Source organism: Peromyscus eremicus, chromosome 4 (genome assembly GCF_949786415.1).
Source record: "Peromyscus eremicus chromosome 4, PerEre_H2_v1, whole genome shotgun sequence".
NCBI lineage: Eukaryota > Metazoa > Chordata > Mammalia > Rodentia > Cricetidae > Peromyscus > Peromyscus eremicus.
Genome location: NC_081419.1, coordinates 32,352,054 through 32,365,710, shown reverse-complemented (window position 1 = coordinate 32,365,710; position 13,657 = coordinate 32,352,054). Strand labels below are relative to the sequence as shown.

Here is a 13,657-nt window from a genome sequence, read left to right as displayed (position 1 = left end):
GGGATTAAGAGAAGCAAGTACAATCAGCTATTTTGCCAAGCCATCACAAAAGAATGGGAAAGCCAGCTGAAAAAGCCACACATTATTAAACGTGAGGCACAAAGACTGGTCAGATTCTCACCAGTATTACCCTTGACCATAAATAACCATTGGACTGATATAGAAAGGAGGAAGCTAAGTAAAAAGTGATGCTTGCCAGCTCTGTGTATCCTCCACCACCGGTGTGCTAGAAGAAATCCTTACCCTCGAGTGAACATTTGGAAATTTAGTGATATTATTCTTCTTTAAGGCTAAACAGAAAACAAAAAACACAAAATGATGGTTAAGTAAAAATGGGATGAAAACAGAAAGCAACTCAACTTAGTGCTTAACATTGCTGGGTATGTTAGCTAACAGAAGGCATGGGCTTTGACCACAGGTTGTGTTAGGTAAAACAAGGGAAGGATGAGTGTCTTCCCACCCAGCCCTGATCACCCAGTTTCAAGCTGCTTTGAAGATTGGCTCCAGAAAGATAGACAGTCGAGCAGCAAACAGCCAAGCAGATCAGAGTTTTGAGTCTGTTAATGAGCACTGGTGGGTAAGTACACTGCAGAGCAGGCAATGACAGTGACATCTTCAGATTGAAAGACAAGCACACCTAGCAAATACAATTCACAGAATAGTTGTGCCACAAAACACCCAGTTCCATGTCAATCTCAGCACAGGAGATAGTCAATGGCTATTGACAATTGGCAGTATGTTCTTTGTCTCTTCTGTAAGCAACTATGCACAGGCATATTTTCTTTTTTAATCATAAACACTAAGCTCAGGAAATTACTTGTGCAAATCTTATACCTCTCCCATTTTCAAGTGCTAAGAAAAACTATTCTCCATCTTTCTGCCGCCACTCTCCTCTAACACGCCCATCTAGCTGTGACCTTGTCACAAAAAAGTACTCTGGCTTGACATGGAACAGAGTTACCATGAAGAGAGAGGACAAAGACAGTGGTGAGCTCTTCAGTCTTTGCTTGCACATCCTGCCTTGCATCTCTGCTCCAATACGGAACTGCTGCAGATAGCTGAAACGGGGCATGACAGTGAATAGAAGTCACCTGCCCAGGGTAGGGCTGTGAGGCTGAAAATTGATGATGTCAGGGTTTCCAAGATTTTATGCTGAAAGGGTCCCCAGTGTAAAGCTCGTACTGAGTTCCAGCACACTTAGGACTATATAAGGCATTGGAGAAAGGCCTAATTTGCAGTTGTGCTTAATACAGGTCCTTATGTAAATACAGCTTTAGAACCTTCCTTGTTTTCATATATAGTATGGATGATTTTATTATCTTGGGGCAGGGGGAGCCATATGTACCATGGTTCAGGTGTGGAAGTCAGCAATTTGTCAGAATTGGTTCTTTTCTTCATGTGTGTACTGGGGCTCAATCTTAGTTGTCAGGCTTTGTGGCAGGCACCCATGGAGCCATCCCAGTATTCCCTGCCCCGTTCATTTTCTGAGCACTTCTTCACAGTATATCATTTTATTACCATGGTAGCTCAGAATAAGGGTTGTGGAGGAAGGTGTTATCTGTTAACTTGCTAGGGAACAGTAAATAAATACTCAGTAAACATTGGCCTTAATTTTGTATTCAGAGATATTATTAGTCCCCGGCAAGTGGTTCTGTTAACTGTCACCCACATTCCTATCATTGCAGGAGTGTGGTTACATACATGTACTCAAAGTGGCAGTATGAGTGTACAGTAATGACTGAAATAAAAAACCATGCAGCAGGAACACAACACAAAATGTAAAATGAAGAAGATGGCATTCCATAGTGGTTGGTCCTAAGATATGGGAGTTTAGAGGTGGAATAAGAGGTTTAAAAAAAATCTATAGCAACCTTTTAATAGTATCAGGTGACAAAGCAATAGTTTAGTAATGGTATTCCTCAGTGAGAACAGGTTCGCAGAAAAACCGAGACCCACGTTTGGCGGTGCGAGCAGTAAAGGGCACAGTCTTCAGCACTGCATTGAGAATAACAGCCAGACAACAAAAGAGAGTGAAAAGCCAGGATCTACTGCATTAGTACATGGTTAGTGTAAGAGGAACGCTAAGAGAGAAGGCAATATATATTCAAGTTCATTAAAGTCTAGAAGAAAATCTGGGACTTGGAGGGTGGGGAGTAGGAAGTGAAAAATGCTTCAAGGAAAAACTATTCTGAAATATGTCATTCTTTTTTAAGTAAGAAATTTTGGCTCTTTTTTGTTTTGAGACAGGATGTGAAAGTCACTGTAGTGAACGATGACGTTGGGCTCCTGACCTTCCTTCCTCCAACCCCCTAAGTATTATGATTACAGGTGTTGTGACATTGTGGCCAGCCTGTGTCTTGAGTTCTCACTGTGCAAAGTTGGATGCTTCCCTAGTCTCAAATTAAACGTTACTGTGGCACTCAGGTGTTTACCTTGATTGGCAACCCATTCCTAGTCTTGAACAGAGTAGAGCTTCCCCCATTGCAGAGGAGGCAGAGAACTGCCTCCCAAGGGGCATTCTGCAAGCGACTGCACAGTGCACGCTGATACAAGTACATGCGCACACTGTGAGAACAAATCGCCATTTGTTGTTTCGTTTTATTTGATGTGCACTGATGTTTTGCCATGGGTGTTGGGTCCTCTGGAACTGGAGTCACAGACAGCTCTGAGCTGCCCATGTGGTTGCTGGGAGTAGAACCCCGGTCCTCTGGAAGAGCAGTCATTGTTCTTAACTGCTGAGCCATTTCTCCCACACCTCCAGATTGCCATTTTTACTAGTCACTCACTTATGCTGCTTTAATAACAGGCAAGGAATTCTTTGTTAACTTTAAAAATCTAGTCTACATATCTACTTAATTTCCCTGTTTAAGATGGTCAAAAAATTCTGTGGTTTTAGAAACTTGACATCCCTATTCACAATGCCAGAAAGCTATGAGAAAATTCAAGAAATTGTATTTTTGAAAAACTAGAATTTGAGAAATATGAATAATAACTACACATTTACTATTAAGATTGTTTTGAGTGTTGATAAAACACAATGTGGTTATATTTTGGCTTTGTTTTATAAGCATCCATCCTCATCTTTAAAAGGTGTATACTTAAATATTTCCAAATGAAGTTATAGTTATGGGAATGCCTCCTAAGGAGGGGGATAGGGGGACTGGCATATACATATAACAAGACTGACCATAGTTTACTGTTGAGCTGGGTGAGGAACACCTGGACAGTCATATGACTGTCTATACTTTAACATCTTTAAACCTTACTATATGAGCAAAATGCTTTCAGTATCTTAGCTGATAAACAGCATTCATGTGCAAATGACACCAAAGAGAAATCACTTACTGACACTGCTTAACAGGCCAGCGCCTAAGTGTCCTGCTCAGTAAGAGGCAGTAAGAAACCCTGGAGGATTGGTTCAAGCAGAAAACATGAAGCTAGGAAAAAAAAAAACCTCAAGCTAAATTAGCTGATCGCAGTCCCCAGTTCTGAGCTAGAACCCTATGGACTCATCCAAAGGAGAATACACCGTCCTGTTGGCTTTGTTACTTTGAATGAGTAAACAGGTTTTTTAAAGAGCATGCCAGAGAAACCTACATTGCCTGTTAGTACAGAATGGATTCTCCTGCAGTATTCCTATTAGGCAAGCATGTAGGAGTGGCCACAAGGTAGAAAATGGCAAAGGATGACACAGCCCATGGGAAACAGTTAGGGAAGAAGACTTAGGTCCCATCGGTACAGAAGGGCCACAATTGTTGAGAGTGCTGGATGGCAAATGATAAAAGCGTACTTCAAACCCGAGTTGACATTTTGCTGCATAATTCTAAATCTCATTACCCCAGTTAGAGAGCTTGCCAACTGTTGACGAAAGGAGCTGCAATATCTGTATGTGGCCCCCCTTCTGTGAGGCAGTGTGATCACTACAGACCACAAAGACCAAATACCCTTTACCTGTGATAATGTCTTCAATGGCGCCATCTTTTCCCTCATATACATGTCTGTTATCTTTAACTTGTCGCCTTCTTAATTCCGCAATTAACTCTTGCTGCTGCCTCTTTGATTTATGGGAAGGAGACTGAGAAGAAAAGCAGAAACTGATGACAGCAATGCCCATCTAGACTTTAAGAAAACTCAGAGTGTGCCTGAGCTTTATATTGAATAGCCACAGCCAACAACACTACAGATACCACCATCCCAACTTTCTGCTTAAATGCCAAAAATTCAGGAAACTTCTGGGAAGACAACAGAAACTTTAAGGTATGAACACACAAACCCTAACTAGGCAGTGTGTCTAAGGGTGATACCTACCTTGGTTTGAGACAAGAGGCTTTCACTGACCTGGAGCTTACCAAATAGGATAGTTTGGCTGGCCAACCAGCTCTATCCATCTGTTTTTATCTCCACAGCTTTGGGATTACAAGCACCCACCACCATGCCCAGCATTTATATACCGGTGTTGGGGCCAAAACTCAGGTTCTGATGCTTGCAAGGCAAGTTTTTTATTGACTAAGTGCTCTCCTCAGTTCGATGTAGGCTGGGTTCTGTGGCCACAGAGATAGCTGATAATAGTCACAGACTTCTCAAATCTTACAGCAAAAGCCTGCCCTCCTTCATGAAATGCCTTCTTCCAATGCTCCTAGCAAAGACACTGTTGCCGGGCGGTGGTGGCGCACGCCTTTAATCCCAGCACTCGGGAGGCAGAGCCAGGTGGACCTCTGTGAGTTCGAGGCCAGCCTGGGCTACCAAGTGAGTTCCAGGAGAGGCGCAAAGCTACACAGAGAAACCCTGTCTCAAAAAAAACCAAAAAAAAAAACCAAAGACACTGTTGTTGCAGGTCAGTACCCATAGACACCATGGAACTTTTCCTGGTTCAAGACCCTTATTACCAGATAATCTTGTATGGCTTCCCTGAATATACAACTAAATTCTTGATCTCTATCAACTTAGAGATGCTTCCCAGACACTTCCTTTCATTCCAGAAGTAGTTGACCAGTAATGAAAGAAAAAAAATGCCCGCATGCTGGAGAAGGTGGTGGTCAGGATCTTGCACACACCCTCTCTACTTTAGGTTCATTCAGGCCCATCTCAGAAGCAGACACTTCTTACCTTTGGGTCCTGCTGCTCCATCAAGGCTTCTTGCTCCAAAAGTTTTTCCATGAGAGCTTGTTCCTGCTTTTTTCTCAGTTCATTTTCCTCTTCTGCTTGCTGGGGACATACAATTTTAAAATAAAGATTGGAAATGGCATAAATGGAAATGGTGACAGGTAAGGTTTCTTAAAGCCATTTGAAAAATCCATTGGGAACCGAAGGGAAGGTGAGACGATGCTTCATGACCACATTCTACTCCAGTTCTGTGTTTCCCTGTCTGCATATGACAAGTCTTCAGACTGGCAGCTGAAGAACTCAACTAGAACTTTCCTGATGTTCCTTGACCTGCACAAATAGCTTCTGAGCCCCACCCCTCTGACCACTGTATTCAATGATTTTCAAGTGAGTCTCAATTTCTTCCAGAATCTGGCCACCTAATAACACCTTCTCTGAAAGAAGGATCTAGATTACCCTGTCTTTTGCTGGAGAAAACCTCCATTTTTCTAGACTTACAATCCCATAAGGGCCATACCACAATAGGATTCTTGGCATCTTCATACAACTCTACACGAGTCAGAATGACTGGCCTGGTGGTATCTTAGAAAGGAAAGAGAATAGATTCAGCTCTCTTGGCCACTCTCTTGAAGTCATCCCTGCCCAAGAGACTTCTGTTGAGCTATAAACTGATGGAAAGGCCATCTGTTTGGTTTAGGGATTGGGGATAATCCTATCAATAAGGTTTACATTTTGATGTCTATTTCTCTCTTTTAAAACAAAATCTTATTTATTCTTTGACTCTTACATATGTGTGTATATCTCTGTTGCTTTTGTTGCATTTCCTTTGGGCTCACAGGAAGGAAAAAAGGAGGCAGTGTATTAACTTCCCAGTATCACTTAATTTCCCACAGTGTACCATGGTCAGCACCAGGCAAGAATGTTGTTCAATGTATGTAGGACAAAGAAAGTATTCCATAACATCATTATCCATCCTCACTACAGCAGCTACAATGACTGCAAAGATAAAGGCCAAGGCGGAGGAGCATACTTGTAAACAAGCTTGACCACAACATCTAAAGATCACTGAGAACAGAGCAGCTTCTTTTTCCATACATGTTCCAACTGAAGCCTTTGAGAGCAATCCCAGCACTTCCCAGGTTGTTTGATAATTTTGATAGATGATTTCTCTTCTGATCTTAAGCTTAGAACTTTTCATGGGAAGAAATGTGATTATAGCACCCCACAGGAGCCTCCCAGGACATCTCTGCAGCTCATCAGCATGGCTAGGCCCCCAGGGGACTACAGAGTACCAGTTAACAGCAGCTGGAGGCCAGTGGCCTTCCTCCCATCCCATGCTTGTGTATCCTTCTACTAAGGAGATTTTCCTTAAGCTCTCAACTCATGATAGGACTACCATATTGGTAATGATGAAAGGAGGTAACTAAATACTTTAATCTTAGAGTAAGAGGCCCAGGGGTGGATCTCTAAAGCCATTAATTAGCCTCTACTCATTTAAAAAAATACTCCTCATATCTCCCATAGGGTTTTTTCACAAAGGTGTCTATAAACTGCTCAAATCCTTAAAATACTTTAACTCTACCAATATGACCAATGTTAAAAACAGAGAACTCCAGGGAATAGGGATTGTTCTCAGTATCTGTGGATTCCACATCCATGCATTTAACCAAATATAAATTAAAAATATTATCTTTACTAAACAAGGACATTTTTCTCAATTATATTACCGTTTTCCTAAATTAAATTAACATTATTTGCATAATACTGACAAAGTTGATTGGATGAGAATGTACCCCATAGGCTCATATGTCTCAATACTTAGTTCCTAGTTGGTGGAACTGTGTAGGAAGTGTCTTAGTCACTGTTTTGTTGCTGTGAAGAGACACTATGACCAAGGTGACACATAAAAGAAAGCATTTAATTTGGGACTTATTTACAGTTTCAGAGGCTTAGTCCAATTTCCTTATGGTGAGAAGCATGGTGGCACACAGACAAGTGTCACAGCGGTGTCTGAGGCCTTTATATCCTGATGCACAAGCAGAGAGAGACTGGGCCTAGTGTGGGCTTTTCCATCCTGTGGCATCCCAGCAGGTCTGCATAGAGAGGATGATTAGGACCACAGCCTGAGTGCAGGTGTCTGAGATGGTCTGCACTTGGCTGTGCTGGGGGGAGGTCTTTTGCTCCACCCCTTGGCATTTCTATAAATACCCTAGGGCAGAGACAGTCAGGGCTCACTGGAATAGGTTCCAGGCCCTCTCAAGGTTATCCTTTATTTTCTTCTATCTAATATTTCCTGCTGTTCACACTCAAGAAAACTCTGGGGAACTGTAGGGTTGGTGGGTAAACGCCCAGCACCATCCTCAAAGCTGGCTGCCCTCCAGTGACACACCTCTTTCATCAAGGGCCCACCTCCTAACTCTTTCCTGGCAACTTAATCGTGACCAGGCATATAAATACACAAGCAAACCAACACAGGAAGGATTAGGATATATAGCCTTGTTGGAGGAGGTGTGTCACTGGACTTTGAGGTTTTTAAAGACCATACTCAGTGTGCTTTCTGCCTCTTGATTTTTGTATCCAGATATGAGCTCTCAGCTAGTGCCACAGCCTCCTGCCACCATGCCTTCTCTCTGCCATCATAAATTCTGGGACAGTAAGACCAATTAAACTCTTTTATCAGTTGCTTTATAAAAGGTCATGGTGTTTTATCACAGCAACAGAAAAGAAATTAATACAATTGGTATATGTGTTACAACTAATTTAGAGACTTGAAATATATAGGAAGATATGCACAAGTTATATGCAAATAAGTACTGCATCACTTTATGTGAGGGAACTGAATAGCATCGAAAGTAGGTATCACCAAACTGCTGAAACCAAACCCCATAGGTACTAAAAGACCATGAGGTTGCCTAATGCTAAAAGTTTCTAAAGTCTTCCTTGAGGTTCTTTCCCCAAAGGAGAAATCTTGGGAGATCATTTTTCTTTTTGTCACATGCTTTTTCAGCATCATGGATCATGTCCAAGAATGGGTCCAGATTAAAATTCAAAAGCTGCAGTCCTGTCCAGCACCATCCTACATTCCATAATATTGAATGCTAGTCTAAGAAGTCTCACCATGGCTCAATCAGGTCTATAAATAGCACATAGGATCTCCCTGACTTTAGTTATAGCATGTGCTACTGACATGCCCTGGTTCACTTGGCCCATCAAACAACTTCACATAGGTGTGGATTTTCTATGCCCTTCACCTGGCTTGTAATATTCAACAATCAATAATGAGCAACAGTGGTAATGGAGCATCTCCCCTGCCCCAAGCAGGTAGCCAATTGCCTTGTCTTTTTTGCTGAGGCCCAGGCATGGCTCCATGAAAAAATGAGCCATCATGGTCTGAGGGCCTAAAAGCCCTCAACAGGGTTAGAAAGTGATCACCTAAATCTGCTGCCCAAGGCCAAGGAGGCCTCTGCAGAGAAGCAAGGCCATAGACATTTCTGGAGGAGGGAGACATTTCTGTTGGGAAAGTGGACAAGAAGGCTATGGGTGCTCTCCTACTTACCTTGTAGGCTTTCACAAACCGAACAAAGACAGGGAAGAACACAGAGGGTGGTGTTGTCTTGGGGTTTTCACCAAAATACTTCACCACATCATCAAAGGCATCCTGGAAAAAAGCAAATTTTTCTTTAATTACATTAGTTCCACTATCAGGACTGGATGCTCTGGGGCAGATAACTAAAACAAAGACATTTGCCTTGTAGTTTCTATGCCCCCATGGGATTCTCTATATTACCTCTCATACTTCACTAAAGGCAATCAGAAAAGTACAATAGTTGGACATAGAAAGTCATCTCTTAAGATCTGCTGTTTCTTCCCTAATTCCATCAACCACCCCCCTACACACACACACATACACACACACACACACACACACACACACACACACACACACACACACAGAGAGCTATTTCTTCCATGGCTTTCCTATGGTCAAGACTCAACTCCTTAAACCACAAGATCAGGAAGGATCTTGGGAGCAACTCTGGCTCTAAATCTCAACTCTTTGATTCATACTCCTTGCAGCATCCCCACAACAAAAGAACAGTCTCTTCTGTGAGCTACCACAGTCCAAGCCAGAAGCTATCACTATCTGCCTCCAGTTCCCTGGCACTCCACCTCCTGCTCCATGATAACAGGAACTATACTCTGTTCTGGGTTTGCTTGGATAGCCGAGGCCCCTGGGGTGACAGAGCAGTATGAAGCCTAAGACCTAGAGAAACCTTACACCCAGGGACTTTGCTTTGGGAGCCCAGGCCTGACGTGTCACAGAACTGACTGCAAACAGACCTGTGCTAGAAGGAATTTAGAACAGAAGAGAAGGGATAGAGAGGGCTTCTCCAGAACAGCACAAAAGGCTCCACTTGGAAGAGGCACTTTCAAGGACAATAGGGGGAACATAAACATTAGCTACGTAAGGAATTGACCTAGTAACGGCAAAAAATGCAACATTACTTTCCCAGCCCAGAGCCTATGCCTCAAGTGGGCCTGAAGGAGTTCACTCTCTTGGATTACCTGAGCAATCTTAGCATCATCCTGCAGCTTCTTCAGCTTGCCCTCGTTGTGAAGGATGAACTCTTTGAGCAGCGTGTTATGGTCATGCATAGTATACTCCCTCTTGGTTAAGTCCATTCCCCTCTGCAGCTCCCTGACATCCAGCAGAACATTTTCAAGGGAGACTGATGGATGGAGAGAAAGCAACACATCAGGAAACTTCTATTGAGAGGAAGTCCAGCTGCTAAGCCACATTCTCAGCACTTTGTAAGGCTTACTTAGGACCCTTATAGCTAGTTCCCACCTTTAGTCATAGACAGCCTTTAATATGAAATTCATGAAATGCCACTATCAAATAAATTCTTCATAAGCATTAATCCTACTCTTCTAGTATCATACTTTGCCAATGAGGAAAAGCAACATAAAGAGGTTCTGTGGTATGCCATGAGTCACACGGTTCAGAGATAGCACAGAGGATGGGAAAACATGCCCAGCATCCACTTCTGGCACTGGAGACCAAGGTTCCATCTGCATCCAGCCTACATCCAGTTTAGGTGTAGGTTCAAATAGGCCCAAGACTTTCTCTAGTCTCTTATTTACTCCGCATGCTTTTGCAATGCTGTAACTTCCCAGCAGAGGGCAGACAATTTTACCTGCTGAACTTAGTTGTCTAGACCATTAAGACCTAAGGCAGCCTTAGCTTTTTGTGAAGCCTTTCTTGCTTCAAAGAATTTGGGGTGAGCCTTGCAGTAGTGTCACCACCCAGAGCAGGCACATTCCTGAACCCTTATGAGCCACTTTCCCTGAGAAGTGGGTCCCAGTTTTGTTCTGTTCAGCTCTGCCCATGGCTGGATTACAAATCAATGTGGTATATTCTCCCCTTACTAGACTTGTACTGTCTTATTCCACCCCATAATACTTCTGACAGTACCAAGTACAGAGAAAGTACTCAAAACTGCTAATAAGCAAAGGAGCAGTCCTAGCTGACTACGTTAAGAGCATGTGTCAATCAGCCTGGATACCAGTTCAGCCAGGGAGCATATCAGTCTCTGCAATTTTTCTCAGAGGCTTTTTTCAAAATTTCCTGGCCAAGTCATCTGTGCTACTACTTAGGAAGACATTCTTGCTATTTGGTCTTCTTAATTGGAACTAGACTTAAGAACCTTAATTTAGGAAAAGGAAAACCATTCCATTCTGCTAGCTGCATAGGTGAGCCCGTGATGTGTCTATTCCAGCCTGTTTGTAGCCACCAAACCATTTCTACCCGCAGTTTGGACTCTACAACTCACATCATATCCAAGAGCAAGAGAATAAAAAGAGTGATGGGCAGGCAATGGAGGAGGCACATCTCAAAGACCTGGACCTTTCGAGAGAAGCCACTGCCGGAAACTACCTACAAGCCTACATTCAACTGCTCAGGAGTGGGTGGTACTGTGACAACACATTCCAGCCCAGGAGAGCTGATGTACTGATCCTGCCTTCTGCAGTGGGTTCTGAAGAGTTTCAGCAGGGAATGACTCCCTCATAACTACGATATCAAACATCTCAAGGTAACACTGACAGCTGAAATTAAGTACCTGCAGCAGCTTTTTCCACATAATGAAGCTCATTATAAAACAGAGTAACTTGTTGATATTTTTCTTTTACCACATTTGATATATAGTGCAACAGTGTTTGTTTTCGGTCTGTTGACTTTGTATCTAAGAGCTGAAAACAAAAGGAGAGGAGGGTTAGATGCAAGAGCAGGGTGCAGGTGCCCAGAGTAAATAAGAAAAGGCTGGCAAAAACACTCCCAGAGGAGCCTCAAGATTCAATGTACTCTGTAAAGAAGCAGCCCATTGGTGCTGAAATAGCCTGAGGATGTCCCGACTGAGTATGTGCTATATGCTAGGGTAGACTCTGAGCTAAGGATACTTCAGATCTTCATCTTGCTTACATGAATTCTCCCTACCCCTGCATCTGTTATCCATCTACCTCCCTTAGCTCAAATGGGAAAAGACTCCAGCTGGTACTGCTCTTCAACATGAAGAACCGGAACAGAGATGGAAGATGGGGCCAGCAGGTATGCTCAGTGGCTCCAAAGGCAGCAGGTTCTCCCTTCTCCCCTAGCTCTGATGACCCAAAGAGACACAGCTGGCCGGCTGGCTGGGCATTCTGAATCTGCGAACTTTACCAACCTCAGACAGAAACTGAAGGAAAAAAACTGCCACTGTACTGCCTTTTTATTGTGATTATTTGATACATAGTATCATGAAGCACTGCTTACAAATCATGACATAGTACTAGGTATTGTAAGTAAACTAGATGTGAGTTAAAAGCTAGGAGGACATGTTTAGGTTAAATCCACACACTGCACTATTTCATAGAAAGGACTCGAGTATCTGAGATGTTTGGTATCCTTAAAGGTCCTGGGACAAATCCTACACAGATACTATTGATCAGATTATGATGGCGGGATATTGGATCATGACTGACATAACACTATCAATTAACCATGTCTTCCTTGACTTGGAAGTCACAATAGATCTGCACAGCCTAAACAGGATGCCATGGAAGATGACTTTGCAAAGGACTGCACTTTGTCCATACAGGAAAAAGAAATTATATATACATGCAACTATATTCTAATTTTCTAAACAAAATTATCTATTTGTCTGAAAAGTCTTCCAAGGGAGTTAAAAAAAACTAAATAGTTCACTGTATTAACTGTTAGCCTAGTCATTTTCCATCATGCTGGAACTTGAGATTATTGCTGTAAAATGCAGTATTCATAATTTGGACTCTTGAAAGAGTCATAGAAATGGGAATACTGGGTGAAAGGCTGTAAGTATCTGGTCCTTCCTGTCAAGTGGTGTTTTGGAAAATTTATACCAACTCGCCCTCCTGCACTGAGGAGCCTCCTCCAACACCCCCTGCCCACCCCCAGAATAGAGCCCCCCTCCACAACTTAATCTCCGCAGCTGTATATCCTTCAAGGATCTCATATTCCTTGTTGTTCACACACCAGATCTAAACTCTGAAGTTTAAATCCATAAACTGCTCCTCGTTTGCTGCTATTCATATAGTTTCCGAGGGCCAAGATGATCTGGAAAAGCAAGAGAGAAAAGAAGGCTTCATCAGGAGAGCGTCCGAGGTGCTGGAAGGCAGCTGGCATGTTGGCTCGCCATGAACAGAACAAGAAAACTGCACTTGCCTCCAGAATTTTCTTGAGCTTTTGAGACGACTTGATAGAAACAGATGCGGCTATAATTGCGTGAAGTTGCTGGATTCCAATCAGAAGGAAAGACAGGGAAAGACTATTAAAATTGGCAAACTAACTGGGAAATAAGAACTAACTATGCCCTAGGTAACCCTAGTATTACATATGTTCTTCTCAAAAGCTACTCACAATAATAAGTAATGTGGGAAACTGTTTATCTGTAGCCAACCCATAACCAGTAAGATTTCAAGGTAGGAGTTAACAGCCTCTTCTGAATAATTCAGTTCCCAGTGCATCACCTCTAATCATACACAATTTATACTTTTAAAACACTAGAGATGTCCAAGAATGCAAAGGGTAGGATGTGGTGGAAGGGCAGCAATATAACACTCTCTAGAAGTTCTCAAAACAGGCTTTGGACACATCTGCTACTGTAAGCAGTAACTAAGATTATCTGAGAAACAGAACCAACTGAGGACAAATTGATGTTCCTGACATTCCTAAGTATCTGCCAGACTAACACGGGGAATGAGAGAGCTGACTATTATTTATTTGTACATCACCACAATCTACTTCATCAAAGTCCCAAAGATAAAGCATCCTCTGGTAAAGCCAGTGCTCCCAGAAATCTCTTGAGCCTGCTGCTCACTAAAGATACAGAGTTATTTTTGGAAATGAGAGTCACATTTCTAGTCTTGCCAAGAAGGAACTGGTTTTTAATGTCCTCTGTACTAAAGTTATCTGAAAAGCAGAGGATACTTACAAACACAGAAAACAATATTCTTTTTGGGAGAGCAGCCATATATAGAG

The 13,657-nt window shown here is 42.6% G+C and overlaps 1 protein-coding gene across 4 annotated transcripts in view; it reads right to left on the bottom strand.

Annotated features, from left to right (window-relative positions):
* Fmnl2 (formin like 2) overlaps window positions 1-13,657 on the bottom strand; it is a 295,345-nt gene that overhangs the window by 1,582 nt on the left and 280,106 nt on the right. Inside the window, exons 19-26 of one of the 4 annotated variants that reach the window (XM_059260470.1) lie at window positions 12,842-12,910; window positions 12,653-12,733; window positions 11,226-11,355; window positions 9,670-9,833; window positions 8,660-8,761; window positions 5,107-5,205; window positions 3,952-4,075; window positions 244-290 (exon numbers count right to left, since the gene is read on the bottom strand). In XM_059260470.1, the coding sequence (XP_059116453.1) occupies window positions 244-290; window positions 3,952-4,075; window positions 5,107-5,205; window positions 8,660-8,761; window positions 9,670-9,833; window positions 11,226-11,355; window positions 12,653-12,733; window positions 12,842-12,910 (816 nt within the window). The other 3 variants (XM_059260469.1, XM_059260472.1, XM_059260468.1) reach the window with 3 other exon arrangements.